General features: G+C 37.2%; 1 protein-coding gene across 1 annotated transcript in view; it reads left to right on the plus strand.

Annotated features, from left to right (window-relative positions):
• Positions 1-3,932: 3,932 nt before the first annotated feature.
• LOC308631617 (DNA excision repair protein ERCC-6-like 2) overlaps positions 3,933-19,293 on the plus strand; it is a gene marked incomplete at its 3' end in the record, with an annotated part of 87,033 nt that continues 71,672 nt past the window's right edge. Inside the window, 2 exon segments of the mRNA XM_081263000.1 lie at positions 3,933-4,605; positions 7,424-7,848. Of these exon segments, the coding sequence (XP_081119126.1) occupies positions 4,563-4,605; positions 7,424-7,848 (468 nt within the window). The 5' untranslated portion in view covers positions 3,933-4,562.

Below are 19,293 nucleotides of genomic sequence, written 5' to 3' on the forward strand. Positions count from 1 at the left end.
TTCTATCCTCTGTTTTATTTCTTGCCTTCCTTTTGTGTTTTCCATCTTCTGGACCTTTTTACGCTGCATTTTGGGTCATTTCTTTAGATCTTTCAGTTTACAATTTTATATTAAGGCATGTTTAATGTCCTCTTTACCTTACCATTAGGTTTTAAATTTCAAACATTAAAATTTTCATTTCTAGAAGTTCTTTAATAAACCTATTTGGTATTTGACAGTGCCATTTATTTCCTTTCCCATGTTTTCAGTTCAGTTTTTAAAATACAACTATTTTAACAACACTTAAAAATTTTCACCTGTGGCTTCTATTAACTGAAATTATTAGGGTTCTATTTCTGATGCCTATTTTCTCTATTCATGATGCTTGTTTCTGTGTGTTTCAGTTTTAGAGTTGTGATTTTGGCGGGGAGAGGTACCTGGGATTGAACCCAGGGGCATTAACCACTGAGTCACCTCCCCAGACCATTTTTATTTATTTTTTTTTTGAGACAGGATCTCCCTAAATTGCTGAGGCTGGCTTTGAACTTGCAATCTTTGGACTTGCCTCAGCCTCCCAAGCCCCTGGGATTACAGACAAGCGCCACCACATCTGTCATGAATTGTTTGATGGGACTTTTCTTCTGAGATGTCTGAGGAATCTCTAGTGTTTCCCTGTAGAATGGATCTATTTCCTCCTTTCTAGCAACCTGGGTATAATTAACCTGGCATTATAGAAATCTATTATCTTGATTTGGGGTTTTGCTGATCATGCAGGTTGTGTAAATTCAAATCTTACATCTATTTGAGGAAAATTAACATCACCCCTACAAAAGATTCCCGTCCAGACAGACAAGTCCCTCTTTTTCACTTTCTCTCTTTCCACGGCCCAGACTTTCCTTTCAGCCCATCATTTCAGGAAGGATATTACCTTCACAATCTGAATGAGTTTCACATCCCCCATGTGTGAGCTTGTGTGGGCTTAAGATCATGTCTTCTTCCCCCACAAGACTGCTACATTCAGACCCTTTTGTAACCAAGATGGCCAAATGCCTCTAGGACAGTGTGGGAGAAGTGCCACCTAACAAGCTAGCTTTCACTTCCCCCCTTATTTATGGCCCATGAGTACTTCACACTTTTTTGAAAGCTTGGCCAGGCATTTTGAGTATCTTTATGAAACTATTTCAACCTGTAGTTTTTTTGGTGTGTGTGTGGTGCTGGGGATTGAACCCAGGGCCTTGTACATGTGAGGAAAGCACCCTACCAACTAAGCTGAGTCCCCAGCCCAGTTCTTGGTGTTTTGTTGCAGAATTTCTAGGCTAATCAGCTGGCATGACATGAAAGAAAACTGCAGGTTTAAATATTTTCTCCTTTCAGTCTTTTGTTGAATTAATTCATGGTTTTGGAGACCTATGAACCACACAAACACATATATTTAAACTTTTGCAGTGTAAACATGAAGAGAAACATTTTTTGAATAAAATATTAGAGGGTTCAATCATCTTTCTTCAGAGTCTCTTTGATAGTCAAGCAATATTCTTTTTGAAATGTATATGTTGTCATCATTGTATTTTTTTTTGTAGTTTTTTTTTTTGAGGGGGAGGAGTTTAGGGCAACGACTGCTGCTGGGGCTTGAACCCAGGGCCTTCCACATGCTAAATATGCTCTTATTACATAGTTGCATGTCCAGACCTATTTACATTTTATTTTGAGACAGGGTCTCACGCTACTAAGGAGGCTGAGGCCAGATTCAGCATCTTAGCAAGGCCGTGTCTCAAAATAAAAAGGATTGGGGGTTTAGGTCAGTGGTAGAACATCCCTGGGATCAATTCCTAGTACTGAAAGGAAAAAGAAAATGCTGAGGATAGTTGGAGAGGGAATGTTTGAGGATGCCTAATTCTATGAGGTACCCAGTTCACTAAGATGTTTCCATGTCACAAGGATTACTGCTTTATTATACGTTATGACCATGGCAGTGAGGCTAAATAATGCTCAGAAAATTAGGAAACCTTCTCTCCTTTAGTTACAAGGGCTTTCCTCCAGTCAGATGATCTCTTTCATTTAAATCACAATTTATGTCTATAATTGTCCTGTAGCTTCTAGTTACAAGGCAGCTCTGTAAGATCTACATCTTAAATCAATGTATCACACACGTAATTATTCAAATGGGGAAAAAGTCAAACTTCTCTGGTAGTTGTGGGGAAAAAAAAGTAAGCTTGACCAAAACTTCCATCTGTCATTTTGATTTTAGAGACATGAAGAGTTTGAGTAAAACAGATACACTCCATCAATTCCAAGAGACGTATTTTTCTAGATTTTACAATTTCCAATATCAGGATGCATGTTAAAAGTCTGAAGTTACAATTATAATCAGTTTGTTTTAATTTTCTTAGCTATATGTGAAATACATCCTACAGTACCTGGTGTCGGAGGTTAGAATCTAGTCTAGAAACCTAATCTAGCAATGTACTATCAATGATTAGCTAAAATACTAAGCTGAACCCATGGCCGTGCAGCACAAAGCTTTCAAGGGGATGCATTCTATCAGAGTAGAAATGCACATGTCGCTTATGGTGACCAGGCACTGTTTTTGGAGTTTTACTTCTTCATTTTATTTCTTACAAGTATCATTTTGACTTCATTTTCATTATTAGCTTCATTGTTAGGAGCAGGGCAGTGAAGCACAGAGGGGTCGAGTTGGTCAGCATCCTACACATGATGGGTGATTTAGTGTTTCACTTAAAGCGTTTACCTGCTGGAAAGCAACAAGTATTGTTGAAACATTTTATTAAAACATGCTAATTTTTAATACCTGCCAAACAGAAGTCTATTTGCAGAATGAGTAGTCAAAATAGTTTTCCTGAGGCCCTACCAGCAGGCCGAATAATGATCCTCTGCAAAAATATATGGAACCCATAAATATACGACCTTACATAGCAAAGGGACTTTGCTGATGTGATTAAGGGTGCAGATCTGGAAGTGGGATTATTTTGGATTCAGGTGAGCTCTTAAAAATCAAAGATTCTGGGCTGGGGATATAGCTCATTTGACAGAGTGCTTGCCTCGCATGCACAAGGCTCTGGGTTCAATCCCCAGCACCACAAGAAAAATAATAAATAATCAAAGATTCTTTCCCAGCTGCAATGAACGGGTAGACGGAAACTGCTAAGGGCAAGCAAACAACATTTCCTAAATCCTCCAGAAAGGAATGCAGTCCTTTGATACTTAATTTTAACCTAAAGAGACCCTCATAGGACTTCTGACCTACAAAACTATAAAATAAGAAATGAGCGGGGAAAAGGTGGTGGTGATTGGTTGCAGCAGCAGCAGCAGCAGCAGCAGCAGCAGGAACTGAATCCAGGCTATCTGGGCCACCCTGAACCCAGGAGTACTACACAGCACATGAAACCATTTCAGCACGGGCAGCAACTGTGTCTGGCTCACGCCATGGCGTCTGGGCGCGGTCGGACGGGCAGTAGCCTTGCGGACGAAGCTGGGTTTGGAGGTCCGCGGGCCCGCGCTCCCGGGTCCTGGGCTTGCAGACCAGCGGCGGCGTTCGCGGGAGAGGAGCGTCGAGAACTCAGCGGCATTCCTACGCCCGCCTTCTGTCGACGGCAAGAGCGGCCGCAGCTGCGATTCACCCGAAGGTGTCTCACCGAGGCCGCGCGTCCTGGGAGGCGGTCGCTGCTCCGTTCCTCACCAGCCCTGACCCGACCCCAGTCCCCAAGCCTTTTCCACTTCCTTTCAGCAGCAAAAGCCGGCTCAGCCCGGAGAGCGACTGCAAACCCAGCGATAGTTGCAGTTCCCGCGGGCTTTTCGGATCGGCGTCTCCTGGGGAGAGGACGTCCGGAGGTTGGCCCCGCCCACAGGAGCCAAGGTCTTCTTCTCGCGATACTCTGGTGACAGCTCGAGAGTCCATTCTCGCGGGATTTCCTCAGTCCGGCTTGGAAGTGGCGGTGGGCTGTGGAGGGAAGCCCGACCCTGAGGGGGAGATTAGCTGGGACCTAGTGCCCGCCTCCGGTTCCCCACCGTCGGCGGGGCCCGCGTCGACGAGGGGAGCGCCACCTCGTCAGCCTCACCCAGTGCCCCGGCTCGGACGCCGCCGACCCGCTCGGCTGGGCCTTCTGACCCTCTCCCGGCCCCGCGAGGGGCTTGGGGGCGATGCGCCCAGCGCGGCTGGCGGTGGCGTGGGCCGCAGCTGGCCCGCCCGCCCGCCAGGGGTTCGGTGCCGCTGGGCTGCCCGGCCCCGCCCCTCGGCCCGATGGATCTGGAGGCCCTGAGGTCGCGCGTGGAATCCGCCCGCAAAAGTATGGGCTCCGCGCTTGCCGCGGCGGACACCTGCCTGCGGCGTCGCGCCCGCGCCCCCCGGCCGAAGCGGAGCGCTTTGCTCCCTGGAGTGACAGCTGCCAGTCCGAACCCCTTTAGGGCTGGGACCCATTCAGCGATTCAGGGTGGTGGACCTGGCCTCTGCAGTCAGACTCCCTGTAGCACTGCCGAGCCACCTGGCGCAGTGTCCCCGTCTGTGAACTTGGCGTCAGTGCCGAGTTTTTGTGATTGTTAAATTAGACGGGTTTCTGCAGAGCTTTATGCGATTGCCCACGTGGTGCCTAGACGTCATTCTTCATCAGTGTACGCCCCGTGCCCGGCAGGGGGGTCATTAAGGAGAGGGGCGAAGGTTGCGATATTTGTTTAGTTCGCTTACTTTTAGTGCACAGTTTTAATACGTGCTGTGTTGAGGCAGGGGTTTATATGCTGCCACAAGTCGTTGGGGAGGTATTCTTGTCCCTGAATTAGTAGCTTACCACATATTGAGTGTTTTTTCTGATTGTTTATCGACTCGCTTTTCCGTTGAGTAAGGTGTTTATCTCATTAAATAGATGAGGAATTGAGGGGTAAGTCTCAGGAAGGACAGTGCCAGCCTGAACTCTGAGGACTGGGATTGTTGACATTGTCCTTCAGGGTCCTCTAGTATGTATACACGTGTGCCTATAGGAGTCTGCAGGTAAAAGCAAACAGTTGAAGCTGCTGAGCAGAGATGGTCACTGGGATGCTCATTTGCAGTGAAATCTAGTCACTTGGCTATTTAGGGAAAGTGCCAGTGGAAGGAACAGAAAGCTTAGGAACAGAAAGCTTAGGGGCCCAGGGGTGGGAGCCTGCTTGTCATATTCCAGTAGCAAGGAGGGTGAATCAAAGAGGGCGAGAGAACAGATCATGGTCTAGCATTACTTTCAGTCCTCCATTCAGTCCAACAGGAAATCCTCCCAATTGAAGCAGTTTGTTCTGGAGTCTGGATAGTGAGAGATTCCTCCCTAGCTCAGACCCTATCTGTTTAGTTCTAGAAATTATCCAAACTCAGGAAGCAGAAAGATACCCTTATGTGATGCCCTTCACGTTTTTTTTTTTTTTTTTTTTTTTTTTTTTGCACATGCTGAACCACTTGGGACACACTTCTTAGACCCCTTTCCCTTTTTTTTTCTTTGAAATTTCATGTTGAGACAGGATGTTGCTTAGGTTGCTAAGGTGATAGTGATGTGCATTAGGGCAAAGGTCACCAAGCTACTGCCCACTCACAGACCAAATCTAGTCTGATACTTCCTTTTGTAAATAAAGTTTTATTAGAACTCAGCCCCATTTGTTTATTATCTGCAGTTGTTTTTGCCTTACAGTGACTAAAGAATGTATGGCCTACAAAACTTAGAGTTAGCAAAAAATAGCTAATATCTGACTTATTACAGATATTACAATTGGCTAGTATTTGCTTTAGAGTGATGGTGGCATGGAGGAAAGTGATATTTTTGAAATAGAACCAGAAAGATTCTGATGGATTGGATATGGGAGTAATATAAAAAGAGGATTAAGGGTTGACTAATTGTTTTCTACCTTGAAAAGTTAATTATAAATGGTCCCAGTTAATCAGATGCAGAAAGACAAGTCATCATTTTTTACATTAATTTTTCTCTGTTTTATACCCATTGTAAGATACAATGTCTAGTGAATAATTGGTGCTTCAATCATATGTTGAACAATAGATAAAGAATTAAGTCTTAAAAAGGAGAAGACATTTGCTAGGTAGACAACCTACATCAATCAATGTGTTAAGAGTTGTAGGAAGGGTAACTCTAGGTTTTAATTCTCAAACAGCACTATTGTTAAAACAAGACCCACTGACCCATTTGCTATTTTACTCTTATAGTAGATCAGAGTGTTAATTTCACATTAAAACTCTGTCTTTCAGAATAGTGTAACAGTTCTCAGTTTGGATTGAAAGATTAGTAGAAATGGGGTTTTTTTCCTGCTTACTTATGATTGCTGTGATAAAACCTCCTCACCAAAATTAATGGGAATTATGGCTTTACTTTTGAGGAACAATTGGTGAAAAATATCCTAAGGAGTTATTCTTGCTTAAGACAATATAAACGTCATATTATAATCATGGATGTTATGAAAATCTAATTAGAGATCATTAGGAAGACTCTAGGAAACTACTTATCTTAATGAGAAATGTGTAAGAAAAATAATTCTTAATATTCTTGTGATCATAGTCATATAATACTTTGGATTCTTGCCGTAGAAATTCCATTTGGAAAAATTTTTACTTAGCTTCCTCTATTTGGCACCTTTCAAATTGTACTAATAATATACTTTATCAAGAACTCCTCTCCATTGACAGTGTTGTATCTTCAGGATGGAAAATAAACAGTTCGGCACAGGATAAGTTCACAAATATAGAGATCAGACTCCTCAAAGAACAATAGGGTCTTAGAGAACTTAGAATTCATTTCCTAAAAACCTTACTATTTGAAACCTAGAAGGGAAAAGGTTGTGACAAAGCTGTGACATCACCCTGTAATTGGAGTTTCCCTTGTCTAGATGAATACCAATTGGAACAGTGGTTTAGAAGCAGCAATATTGACCATGAAAAAAAAGCACCTGTCTCCAGAGAAAGGAGGTGGGAATTATTTAAAAAAATGCAGACAGATGAACCACAGAAACATTGCTGTCCAAAGGATTTAGCTTACTTTTTACCAAGTCCTACTCAATCTTAACTTTGTCATATCATGAATAATATATAATGTTCGTGAGTCAGTAGGAGTAGTTAAATCAGTGGTTCACCCTGGCTGAGCATCAGTCTCATATTTGAATTCAACAATAACAATGAAACAAAATAATAAAACCAGATGCCCATGACCCATATGTACTGAATCAGAATCACCAGGGGGATTATGGCATATCACCAGGATAAGAGTGACAGGAAGTGAATTATATGCCCTTTGTTTATTATAGGACATCTGATATTATATTTTAGGAAAATATCTACACATAAATATATTTTACTTTGTCTCAGTTAATTTAAAAAGATTTTTGGATTCATTTTTTTTCTCATGGTAATGGATAAGATGTTATTTATAAGCTAGATCTGAAAATTTTCTTTTCTTTATTATTGTAGACAGGTGGCTTCCAGGAGAAAGATGTCTTGCTCCTTCTCCACATGATGAAAAACTTTGTGAAGCAAGCATAAAATCTATTACAGTGGATGAAAATGGCAAGTCATTTGCTGTTGTCTTATATTCAGATTTTCAAGAAAGGAAAATACCTCTTAAAAGACTTCAAGAAGTAAAATCTGCTAAAGTTTGCCCCAGGAGTTTTATATTTGATGATGAAGATTTGGAAAAACCATTTTTCCCAGACCGAAAATTTCCATCATCTGCTAATGCCTTTAAATTATCTGAAGATGGAGACTCTATTCCTTATACTATTAATAGGTATTTGAGAGACTACCAAAGGGAAGGAGCTCAGTTTCTCTATGGACACTACATCCAAGGAAGAGGGTGTATTCTGGGTGATGACATGGGACTTGGAAAAACAGTTCAGGTATTTATTCTAGTTAGTTTATAATTAAACTTCAATAATGTCATTGTATTATGTACAGGAGTGGATTCTGTGAGCAAATCTCTATTTGTACTACCATTATGATGGATATTTGTGTGTGTACATGTGTGTGTGTTTGTTTTTGTCTCACCAACTGGACAGAAAAATCTCAAAATTGACTGTCTGTTTTATCTTCAATACCTATTTAGTACCTTTGAAATATATTACGTTTTGGCATTACTTGACTTTGGTATTATTTTACCTGTGGTAATATTTACATTATATTTATATAAATTAGTATATACTAATATATATTGATATATATTAATATTTATATTATGATATCAATTATATTTAATATAAACTTTCTTAATAATACTTTAGGAAGGAAAGTATTCTACTTTGGTATAGGACATGGCATGATCTCCTACAGGTCTTTTATGCATATCATTTTGAGTTTCTCATATCAGAAGTTTCCTGATCTGTAATGCCTGAACTACTTAGGTATTCAATTGATGAACATTCCCTTAAATGTATACTGGAGTTTGTATATTGTGTACTTTTCTATAGAGGGAATTTTGTTAGTTTTATGTTGGTGTAAACCAAATTATCCCCAAATTCAGCAGCTTAAAACAATACACATTTATCACCTCATAGTTTCTGTGGGTCAGGAGTCTGTGTGCCTCTTAGCTGGGCCCTCTGGCTCTGCCTCTTGCGGGCTGCTGTCTCATGTTGACCTGGGAGGATGCGCTTCCTAGCTCACATGGGTGTTGGTAGGATTTGGTTCCCTGTGGCTTGTGGGACTCACGCCTCCCATGCTTCTTTGATGCTTGGACCTTGTTATGGAACATCTCACAACACATAGCTTGCTTTATCAGGAAAAGCAAGTAATAGAGCAAGAGAGAGTGCTAGGAAATGGAAGTCACGGTCTTGTAACCTAATTACAAAAACGTTGTCCCCTCCTTTTGCCACTTTCTGTTCACTGGAAGAAAGTTGCTAACACCACTTCAAGCTCAACTAGAGGAAGGTTGTGAATACAGAGAAGTGAGGATTGCTGGGAACTCTATCAGAAGCTGCCTGCCACAGGCTCCTTAACTTAGATGTTCAAAGAGGTCTGTGATCCAAAAGGATTCGAGTTTTAAATCTAGACTTTATGCTGAACAGTCACCCTGGGTTTTCAGAAGTGTCTGTCTAGATTGTGATGAAGGCCTTCTGTGTTTCCTTCCTAATTGAAGTTATGCTATTTTATTCAGTGATACTTCCATTGGTTAGTGGAGCTTAAAGGTAAGTGAAAAACTCAATTTAACATTTAAAAACAGCCTAGTCATGCTACTGTGTATGAGGTTTTGGTGTGAAAAGGTAGGCTAAAATAAAATCCTCCAATATTCATAGCATGTTTGCTTTTAGCTATTCTCTGTGTTTCTTTACACCCAGGCAATGAAGGTGGTTTAGGCCTCCACACGGGAGGTGCTGAGTTGTTTGTGGGATGAGTGAATTTGTTTGCTTGGGAGGGTAGATGACAAGAATAAAGAAAGGAACCTTCGGGATGTGACCAAGATAAGTGGAGAAGTTCTAAAGGAAAATAAAGAAAGCTCTGGTATGACTAACTTTACATATACTTGTACTGTTTTGCATGTACTAGAATGTTCTTTACTATTCTTTGACTAATCAATGCGTGTGTATCTTCAAAATCAGAAACGTGACAGTATTATAAAAAATGACCATCTAAAATGAATACAATTCAAATTGTGCACATTTAGCCTCAAATTAGAAGCTCATCTTTCATGCCCAAGGCCCTGTTTACAAAGAAATTCCCTTTATTTTCCATTTTACAGGATTATTTTTAACGGCTGATCTTACTGCAGAGTTGCTGGTTTCCTTGGAAGGCTTTGAGCTGCTGTGTTATGTACTCTGTGCCATGAAAGTCTTAGGAAATAGTTTTTGTACTGATTTGATACCAGGCTGGATTTGTCTGATCCTTTGGGACTCACTTCTTTGATTATTGTTGTAACTTGGAGAATAATTTCTACATAAATAGGCCATTTAGCAGAGCTTCTATAGATATAGATTAGATATAGATATAGATTGAGCCAATTGAAGAAATGTGGACAATAGTTTATGAGTTCATTCAAATTTCAAAATACTATAGAATTGGGTAATGAAAATAGACCAGCGGCATTTACTATTTTAACTATGGTTCTGTCTTCTTTTCTTCTTCATCCCCTGGTCCCTTTTCATAATTTTAGCCTCTATGTTTTCTCCTTTTTATTTTCAAACTTGGTCATATAATGAAATTAAACTTTTTTTTGAGATGAGATATCACTACATTCTCCAGGTTATTCTAGAACTCCTGGGTCGAAGCAATCCTCCTGCCTCAGCCCTCTGAGTAGTTGAAACTATAGGCACCCAGCTTTTTTCTAAAGCTTGTTTTACATACCAAATAGTGTCTTTCCCTTATTTTAAATTTAAGAGTAGACAAATTTGATATTTTGTATTCCACCAGGGGTGAGGATTGAAAAATGTCCATTTGGTGTGGTGACAAAGAAGTCATTAGTATCTTCAGCAAAAGCCATTTTGCTGGAGTTTGTGTTAGTTTTATATTGAGTAAATGAAAACATGGAAAGGAGAAGTGTACTTACCTCTTTAAGAAATGTGACTTTGTGTACTATAGTGTCACAGCCACATCAGTGTTTATAGCAGCTCAATTCACAATAGTTAAGCTATGGAACCAACCTAAGTGCCCTTAACAGATGAATGGATAAAGAAAATGTGGTACATATACACAATGGAATATTACTCAGCCATAAAGAGGAATGAAATTATGGCATTTGCTAGGAGATGGATGGAACTAGAGACTATCGTGTTAAGTGAAATAAGCCAATCCCCCCAAAACAAAGGCTGAATGTTCTCTCTGATATGCGGATGCTGACTCACAATGGGGTATGTGGGGAGAAGTGACAGGACGTTCACCAGATTGAACAGGGGGGAATGGAGGCACAGGAGGGGGAATGGGAATGGGAAAGAGAGCAGAATGAATTGACATCAATTTCCTATATTCATATATGAATACATGACCAGTGAATTCCACATCATGTACAACCACAAGAAAGGGAAGTTATGCTCCATGTACATACGATGTCAGAATACATTCTACTGTCATGTATAACTAAAGAGAACAAATAAGAATAAAAAGAAATGTGACTTTGGAAGGGGACAGGAGTGACCTAGTAGCAGTTGAAGGAAGTGGTGTGGGATTTTAAGGGAGTTTCTTCTTTGTGGATCAGACATTCTTAAGTATTTTTTAAGTGAATTGAAAGGTTCTAGTTAAGAGGGAATAGTTGAATATGTAACATACATAAATATATGTACACATACACATATAGAAATTAACAAAAAGTAGAGTTGCATGATCACTACTATTTTATAATAATCAGCTTTTTTTCTATGTTGTCAAAGGTTCTAAACTGATTTTTTTCCCCCAACATCTTATCAAACTTTTCAAACAAAAAGAAGAGTTAAAAGAATTGTGCAATGAAAAGCTATATATCAGCTACCTAGATTTTGTTAACATTTCATTCCTCATGGTTTTATCACATACCTATCCATCCATCAATCTATCTTTTGCTACATTTTAAAGTGGCAGACATCTGTATATTATATCCACAAACACTTAAGTATATATTTCATTAACTAGAGTTCAATACTTTTAAGTAGCCTCTGAGGAATAGTTGCCTAAGATTAAAGTGAATATATATAAGGAGTTAATATATATATACTTTTTAATGCATATATCATTCACATATATTTCAATGTACGTGTGTTTATGTGGGTGCCTGTATTTAATTAAAATATGATTACAAATCATGAAAAGGAAATATCTTCAACATACTGTTCAAGGAGTTTTGAAGTGTATATGTCTGGTAATCAATATGTTGATCAAGATACAGAATGATTCTTTCATTCTACAAAATTTACTTATGTCCCCTTCCAGTCAATACCCTGGTTACCTGAACTTTTCATTACACATTGACTGTGATTCAGTGTTTAATTATATTCCAAGATGTTGTCGGAGTCCAAAATGTTATGAATATTTATATGAAGAAATTCAATCAGTTCTAAGCTTCAGTTACTTATTTTTGAATATAAAATTTTGAATATAAAACTTTAAGCTTAACTGATTCAAATACTTACAAAGTGTAAATTCTGAGCATGTATCAAAGATCTTTTACTTAGGTGATATTAAAAATATTTAAATTGTCTAATGCTTAAATAAGGTTATTTGCCTCCTTTAATTTATGTAAGCCAGTTTGTTCACATTAATCTAATCCCTGAATTATTTAATAGATGTTTATTTTGTATTCTTTTGTTTACTTTTTCCTACCCATGCCCCTTCAGTGTATATTCTCACCACCCTTTTGTCCCTAACCCCTCAATCAACTGAATTTCACATTACTGAATCGATCAGAATACCTATCGTCTAGACTTTTCCAGCACCTAACACAGTGCCTGTCATGTAGTAGGGAGTAAATACAGTTTTATTAAAGCATTAATGAATTTTAGATTGAATTGGGTAATAGTATGGTTCTGTGGTTATCACTTTTATTTAATTATGTGCCAGGCTTTTTAATGGACATTTTTCATTGAACATTTGTATTAATTAGGTATTATTGCCTTTATTTTATTGATGAGAAAGTAAAATTTATAGAGCAGTTGTATAAATTGCTCATGGTCACATAAATAGTATAAAGCTGGTTGGTCAAACTCTGAAGTTTTGCTGTAACTCTTGCAAATTAAAATGCAAATTTTGTTAGACTTTTAAGGCTCAGGATAAGATTTGACCATTCTTGGTATATTATTATTTTGTAATCTTTTTGACAGCATAATTTCCTCAAAATCTACTATATTATAACACTTAAGATTATGTATAGGGAACCAAGTTTCCTTACTTTAAAGGAATGATACTACAAAAATAGCTACTGGTTATTGGATTATTGATATGTACTAAAACACATTATATACTTTTTTTTTGCTTTTTCAAAGAACAAAAATAACTTTGATGATGCCATTGTACACAATGAGTTCTTATAAAAATGTAAGCTATAATTTTTTTATTAGGTGAAATACACATAACATAAATTACCATTTTAAACTATACAATTCAGTGCACTTATAATGCTGTGCAGCTCCCACTTCTCTCTAGTTTTCCAAACTTTTTCATCGTACACCCATATCCATTGTGTAACAATTTTTTTATTTCTCCCTTCCCTCATCCCATAGCAGCCGTAGATTTTCCTGTCTCCATGGATTTGCCTCTTCTGAATATTTCATATAAAAGAAATCATGCAATATATGACATTTTGTGACTGATTTCTTTCACTTATGGTAGTGTTTTCAAGTCTCATTCAAGTTGTATCCTGCTTCCTTTATATGGCTGAAAAATATTGCATTGTATATATGTAACACAATTTATCTTTTTATCCTTTGGTGGACATTTTGACTATTATGAATATTTCTTCTATAAACATTAATGGACAGGTTCTATATAGACATGTGTTTTCATTTCTCTTGTATGCAGTTTTTGTAGTGGAATTCCTTAGAGTGGAGTTACTGGGTCATCTGATAATTCAATTTTTTTTTTTTTGCCTTGAGGAACTAATCATACCATTTTCCACAGTGCCTATACCATTTTACATTCCCACCAACAATGCACAAGGTTTCCTGTTTCTCCGTCTCATAAATTTTATAATGTTTTTCATTATAGCCTAGTATTTATAAAGTGATATCTCATGATGAATTCAATTTGCATTTCTCTAATGCTGTATGATGTTGAATGTCTTTTATGTGCATTTTGGCCATTTGTATATTTTCTTTGGAGAAATAAATATTTTAAATCTTTTGTCTGCTTTTTAGTTGGGTTGTCTTTTTTATTATTGAATTATAAGAATTCTTTAAATATCTTAGATATTAAACCCTTATAGAATATGATTTATAAATATTTTTTTCCCATTCTTTAGGTTGTATCTTCATTTTCTTAACACTGTTTTATGATGCACAAAATTTTTTAATTCTTATAAGTACAGCTATTTTTATTTTGTTGAACAAGCTATAATTTTCATGAATGTGTGTATTAATAAAAGAGAGTCATTCATTCTATCCATTATTTTTCCTCTTGCTGATTTCACTTGAATATGGGTCTTGAAGACCTTCCTTTCTGTTATTAGGGTCTACTTTTTTATGACTTTTATGTCTTGATGAATTCACCACTTTATCATTATGAAATATGCTTACGTTTTTGGCCATACTCTTTTTGAAATATCCTTCACTTGATATTAAGATACTCACTCCAGTATGCTTGCTTTTAAATGGTATTTCCCCCAATCCTTTATTTCAAGCTACCATTGTCTCTAAAGTGTATCTCTTGTACATAGCTCTTTTGTCTGTTGTGACAATCTCTGACATTTAATTGGAGTCTTTAGTCCATTCTAAAAAATATCTATCAATCAAAAGAAGGCAGGAAGGAGTAAGAGTAGCTTTTACAATGTTGAGATATGTTCCTGTTATCCCTAATTTTTCTAGTGTTTTGAACATAAAGGGGTGCTTTGTTTTGTCAAATGCTTTTTCTGCATCTGCTGAGATGATCATATGATCCTTATCTTTAAGTCTATTGATGTGGTGAATTACATTTATTGATTTCTGTATGTTGAACCAACCTTGCATCCCTGGGATGAATCCCATTTGATCGTGGTACATGATCTTTTTGATATGATTTTGTATTTGATTTGTCAGAATTTTATTGAGAATTTTTGCATCCATGTTCATTAGAGATATTGGTCTAAAGTTTTCTTTTTTTTATGTGTCTTTGCCTGGTTTTGGAATCAGGGTGATATTGCTCCCTTTTTTTCTATTTCCTGAAATAAATTGAAGAGTATTGGTATTAGTTCTTCTTTAAAAGTTTTGAGGAACTTGACTGTGTATCCATCTGGTCCTGGGCTTTCCTTGGTTGGTAGACTTCTATTTCGTCACTTGAAATTGATCTGTTTAAATTATTTATATCATCCTGATTCAATTTGGGCAAATTATATGACTCTAGAAATTTTTCAGTGCCTTCAATATTTTCTATTTTATTGGATTACAAGTTTTCAAAATAATTTCTAATTATCTTCTGTATTTCTGTACTGTCTGTTGTGATATTTCCTTTTACATCATGTATGTTAGTAATTTGAGTTTTCTCTCTCCTTCTCTTCGTTAGCATGGCTAAGGGTCTGTCAATTTTTTTTTTTTTAATTTTTTCAAAGAACCAACTTTTCTGTCAATTTTTTGATTGTTTCTTTTGTTTCAATTTCATTGATTTCAGCTCTGATTTTAATTATTTCCTGTTTTCTGCTTTTGGTGTTGATTTGTTCTTCTTTTTCTAGGCCTTTGAGATGTAATGTTAAGTCATTTATTTGTTGACTTTTTCTTCTTTTAAGGAATGAACTCCATGCAATGAACTTTCCTCTTAGAACTGCTTTAATAGTGTCCCAGAGATTTCAATACATTGTATCTGTGTTCTCATTCGCCTCTAAAAATTTTTTAACCTCCTCCTTGATGTCTTCTGCAACCCATTATTCATTCACTAACATATTATTTAGTCTCCAGGTGTTGGAGTGGCTTTTATTTCTTATTTTATCATTGATTTCTAATTTCATTCCATTATGATCTGATAGAATGCAGGGTAGTATCTCTACTTTTCTATATTTGCTTAGAGTTGCTTTGTGGCATAGTATATGGTCTACTTTACAGAAGGATCCATGTGTTGCTGAGAAGAAAGTGTATTCTCTCGTTGAAGGATGAAATATTTTATATACATCAGTTAAGTCTAAGTTATTGATTATATTATTGAGTTCTATTTTTTTTTTGTTAAGCTTTTGTTTGGAAGATCGATCTAGTGATGAGAGAGGTGTGTTAAAGTCACTCAAAATTATTGTGTTGTTGTTTATTTGACTCTTGAACTTGAGAAGAGTTTGTTTGATGAATGTAAGATGCTTCATTGTTTGGGGCATATAGATTTTATAATTGTTAAGTCTTGTTGGTGTTGGTGTATGGTTCCCTTGATCAGTATGTAGTGTCCTTCTTTGTCCTTTTTGATTGACTTTAGTTTGGAGTCTACTTTATTTGATATGAGAATGGAAAGCCCTGCTTGCTTCCGCAGTCCATGTGAGTAGTATGATTTTTCCCAACCCTTCACCTCTAGTCTGTGGATGTCTTTTCCTATGAGACGTATCTCTTAGAGGCAGCATAATGTTGGATCTTTTCTTTTTTTTAATTTTATTTTTTTGATCCAGTCTTCTAGTTTGTGTCTTTTGATTGGTGAGTTTAGGCCATTAACATTCAGGGTTATTACTGAGACATGATTTGTATTCCCAGCTATTTTTGTTTAATTTTGGTATTTAACGTGATTTGGTTTCTCCTCTGATTAAATTTTCCTTTAGTGTAATCCTTCCCTCTGCTGATTTTCATCATTGATTTTTATTTCCTCTTCTTGGAATATTTTGCTGAGGATGTTCTGTAGTGCAGGCTTTCTAGTTGTAAATTCTTTTAACTTTTGTTTATCATGGAAGGTTTTCATTTCATCATCAAATCTAAAATTTTGTTTTGCTGGATATAAGATTCTTGGGGTTGGCATCCATTTTCTTCCAGAGCTTGGTATATGCTGTTCCAAGATCTTCTGGCTTTCAGGGTCTGGGTTGAAAAATCTGCTGAGATACAAATTGGTCTCCCCCTATATGTGATCTGATTCCTCTCTCTTGTGGCTTTAAGAGTCTATCCTTATTCTGTATGCTGGGCATTTTCATATAATGTGCCTTGGTGTAGATCTGTTCTAATTTTGTACATTTGGTGTCCTCTAAGCCTCTTGTATTTGGTTTTGCAATTCGTTCTTCATGCTTGGGAAGTTTTCTGATATTATCTCACTAAAGAGATTGTGCATTCCTTTGATTTGAAACTCTGTGCCTTCCTCTATCCCAATAACTCTTACATTTGGTCTTTTGATGCTGTCCCGTAATTTTTGGATGTTCTCTTCATGGTTTCTAACTTTCTTCACTGTGTGATCAACTTTATTTTCCAGATTGTATACTTTGTCTTCATTATCTGATGTTCTTTCTTCCAAGTGATCTACTTTGTTGGTTATGCTTTCTATTGAGTTTTTAATTTGGTTTATTATATCCTTCATTTTAAGGATTTCTGACTTGTTGTTTTTTTTTTTTTTTCAGGGTCTCTATCTCTTGAAGTAATCTTTTGCTACCTGTATTTGCTCTCTTATCTCATTGTTGGAGTGGTCAATTTTTGCCTGTATTTGCTCATTTAGGTCATTCTTTAATTCACAGATCATTTTAATTATGAACCTTCTGAACTCCTTCTCTGACATTTCGTCAACTTCACTGTCCATGGGTTCTGTTATTAAGTGTCCTGGTTTGTTTGGGGGCACTTTCTTCCCTTGTTTTTTTCATATTGTCTATGTGTCTTCCTCTCTTGCAGAGTGGATCTGAGATATTACAGTTTCTTCCCTATATTCTTGTATACCTCACCTTGATGTGGGGCTTCTAGACCCTGCTGGTGTCCCTCAGTGTATGCTACTGCATCTAAAGGTGGTGGTGGCAATAGCTGAGGTAACTCAAGATAACAGTTAAGGTGCCCCAAGAGGGAAGCAGAGATGGGACTGAAAGGGTGGGCCTCACACTTCCTTTGGGATGCCTGCTCTGAGATGCAGCTGCTTCTAGCCCTGTCTGCTATCAAAATGTTAGGGTTACTGCCTGGGGAAGGCTATGGTGATGACGGTAGTGTCCCAAGATGAAAGTGGGTTAGGCTTAGGCTCTCAGGTATGTGTGTGTGTGGGAGGTGAACTCAGACCTACCCCAGACCTGGGTCCTACGCAAGTCAGTGTGAAAGGCTCTGAGCTGGGCCTGGGCTCCCGTGGTGGTAGTCTTTTGGTCGGAAGAGGCGGCCCTGTGACAGAGGCTAGGCTCTGGCCCGTGTCTGCCCCGTGGGTGGAGGGGTGGACCGGGGCCTGTAGTTACTGTCTTTAGTGTGGCTCTTTTAGTGATGAATTGACCCAGTTTTTTGTTATATAAAATTATCTTTACTCTTCATTCTTGAATATTTTTACAGGGTATAAAAATGTAGGTTGCTTTTATTTTCTATGAAACTTTGAGAATATTCTGTGTTGTAGGTCTTCCATTGTTTTTAGTGCAGGGTCAGCTGTTTATCTACCTATTAGCAGCTTTATAGGTAGTTGTTTTTTCTTCCGTTTTTAATATTTATTTTTTTCTGTGTAGCACCTATTGTGGATATTTGTAAGGCTTTTAAAAAATAAATTTTAATTGTAGATGGACACAATACCTTAATTTTATTTATCTTTTTGTGGTGCTGAGGATTGAACCCAGTGCCTCACACAAGCCAGGCAGGTGCTCCACCACTGAGCCACAATCCCAACCCCTGTAAGTTTGTTTTTTATTTTTGTTTTGATTGGTCCCCAGCTCCCCTTTGGTTTGGTGTTCTTATTAGATATTGAATCTATGCTTTTTATTTTTTATTTTTTGGATAATTTTCAACTTTGATTTCTTCAGATATTTCTCATGTGCCATTCATTCTTCTGTCATTTGTGATTCAGATTATTGGTATTTACATGTTTAAAATATCTTTTTCTATGGTTTTTCTGATTCTCTCAGTTTGTTTTTTTAGTTTTAATATTTCTATGATTTATTTTTAAGTAATGATCAGTTCTTTCCCCCATATAGACCCTTCATACACCTTCCCTCTAGTCTTTAAAACAATCATGCCAATATTATTTTGCCATTTTTATAGATAATATTTAGAGAGATTAATTACCTTGTTCATGTTCACGTAGCTGTCAAATATCCAGAGCTAAAATTCCAGCCAATGTCTTATTGATTCAGTATTTCTTGCTGCTTGTATGTGAAATGATGTGTTCTTTTTTCTATCTTTCTGTCTTTCTCACTTGATTTTTGGGTAGTAGCTATAATTCAAAGTGGTTGTATTGATGAATTATATTAGATTATCTTAAAATAACATTCTGTCATTCTACTTTTATTTATTAGATGAACAAAAGTGTACAGATTTATGAGCCAAATATTACTCTTGTTTTGGAGTTATTTTTCTACAAGGAAAGAAGAATTTATTCAGTTTATTCTAGTAGAGGATAGGAAGAGATTGTTTCATGGATAGAACCAAATAAGAAAGTAATGTCCTTTCTGATGGAATTACGAAAATATTCACTGAGTGGGTATTACCTAGCATGGAAGACATAGCAATATGCTTTTTCCTATTATAATGTACTTGTTTATTAATACAAGTGAGGAAAATCAATACTAGTTTTTCATTTTATATTTCCCTTCAACAAATCTATTTTTATGTACTTTGTTACTAATTGGATAGTCATGTAATCAGTGA

This window comes from Spermophilus citellus, assembly GCF_964194105.1.
Source record: "Spermophilus citellus genome assembly, chromosome: 12".
NCBI lineage: Eukaryota > Metazoa > Chordata > Mammalia > Rodentia > Sciuridae > Spermophilus > Spermophilus citellus.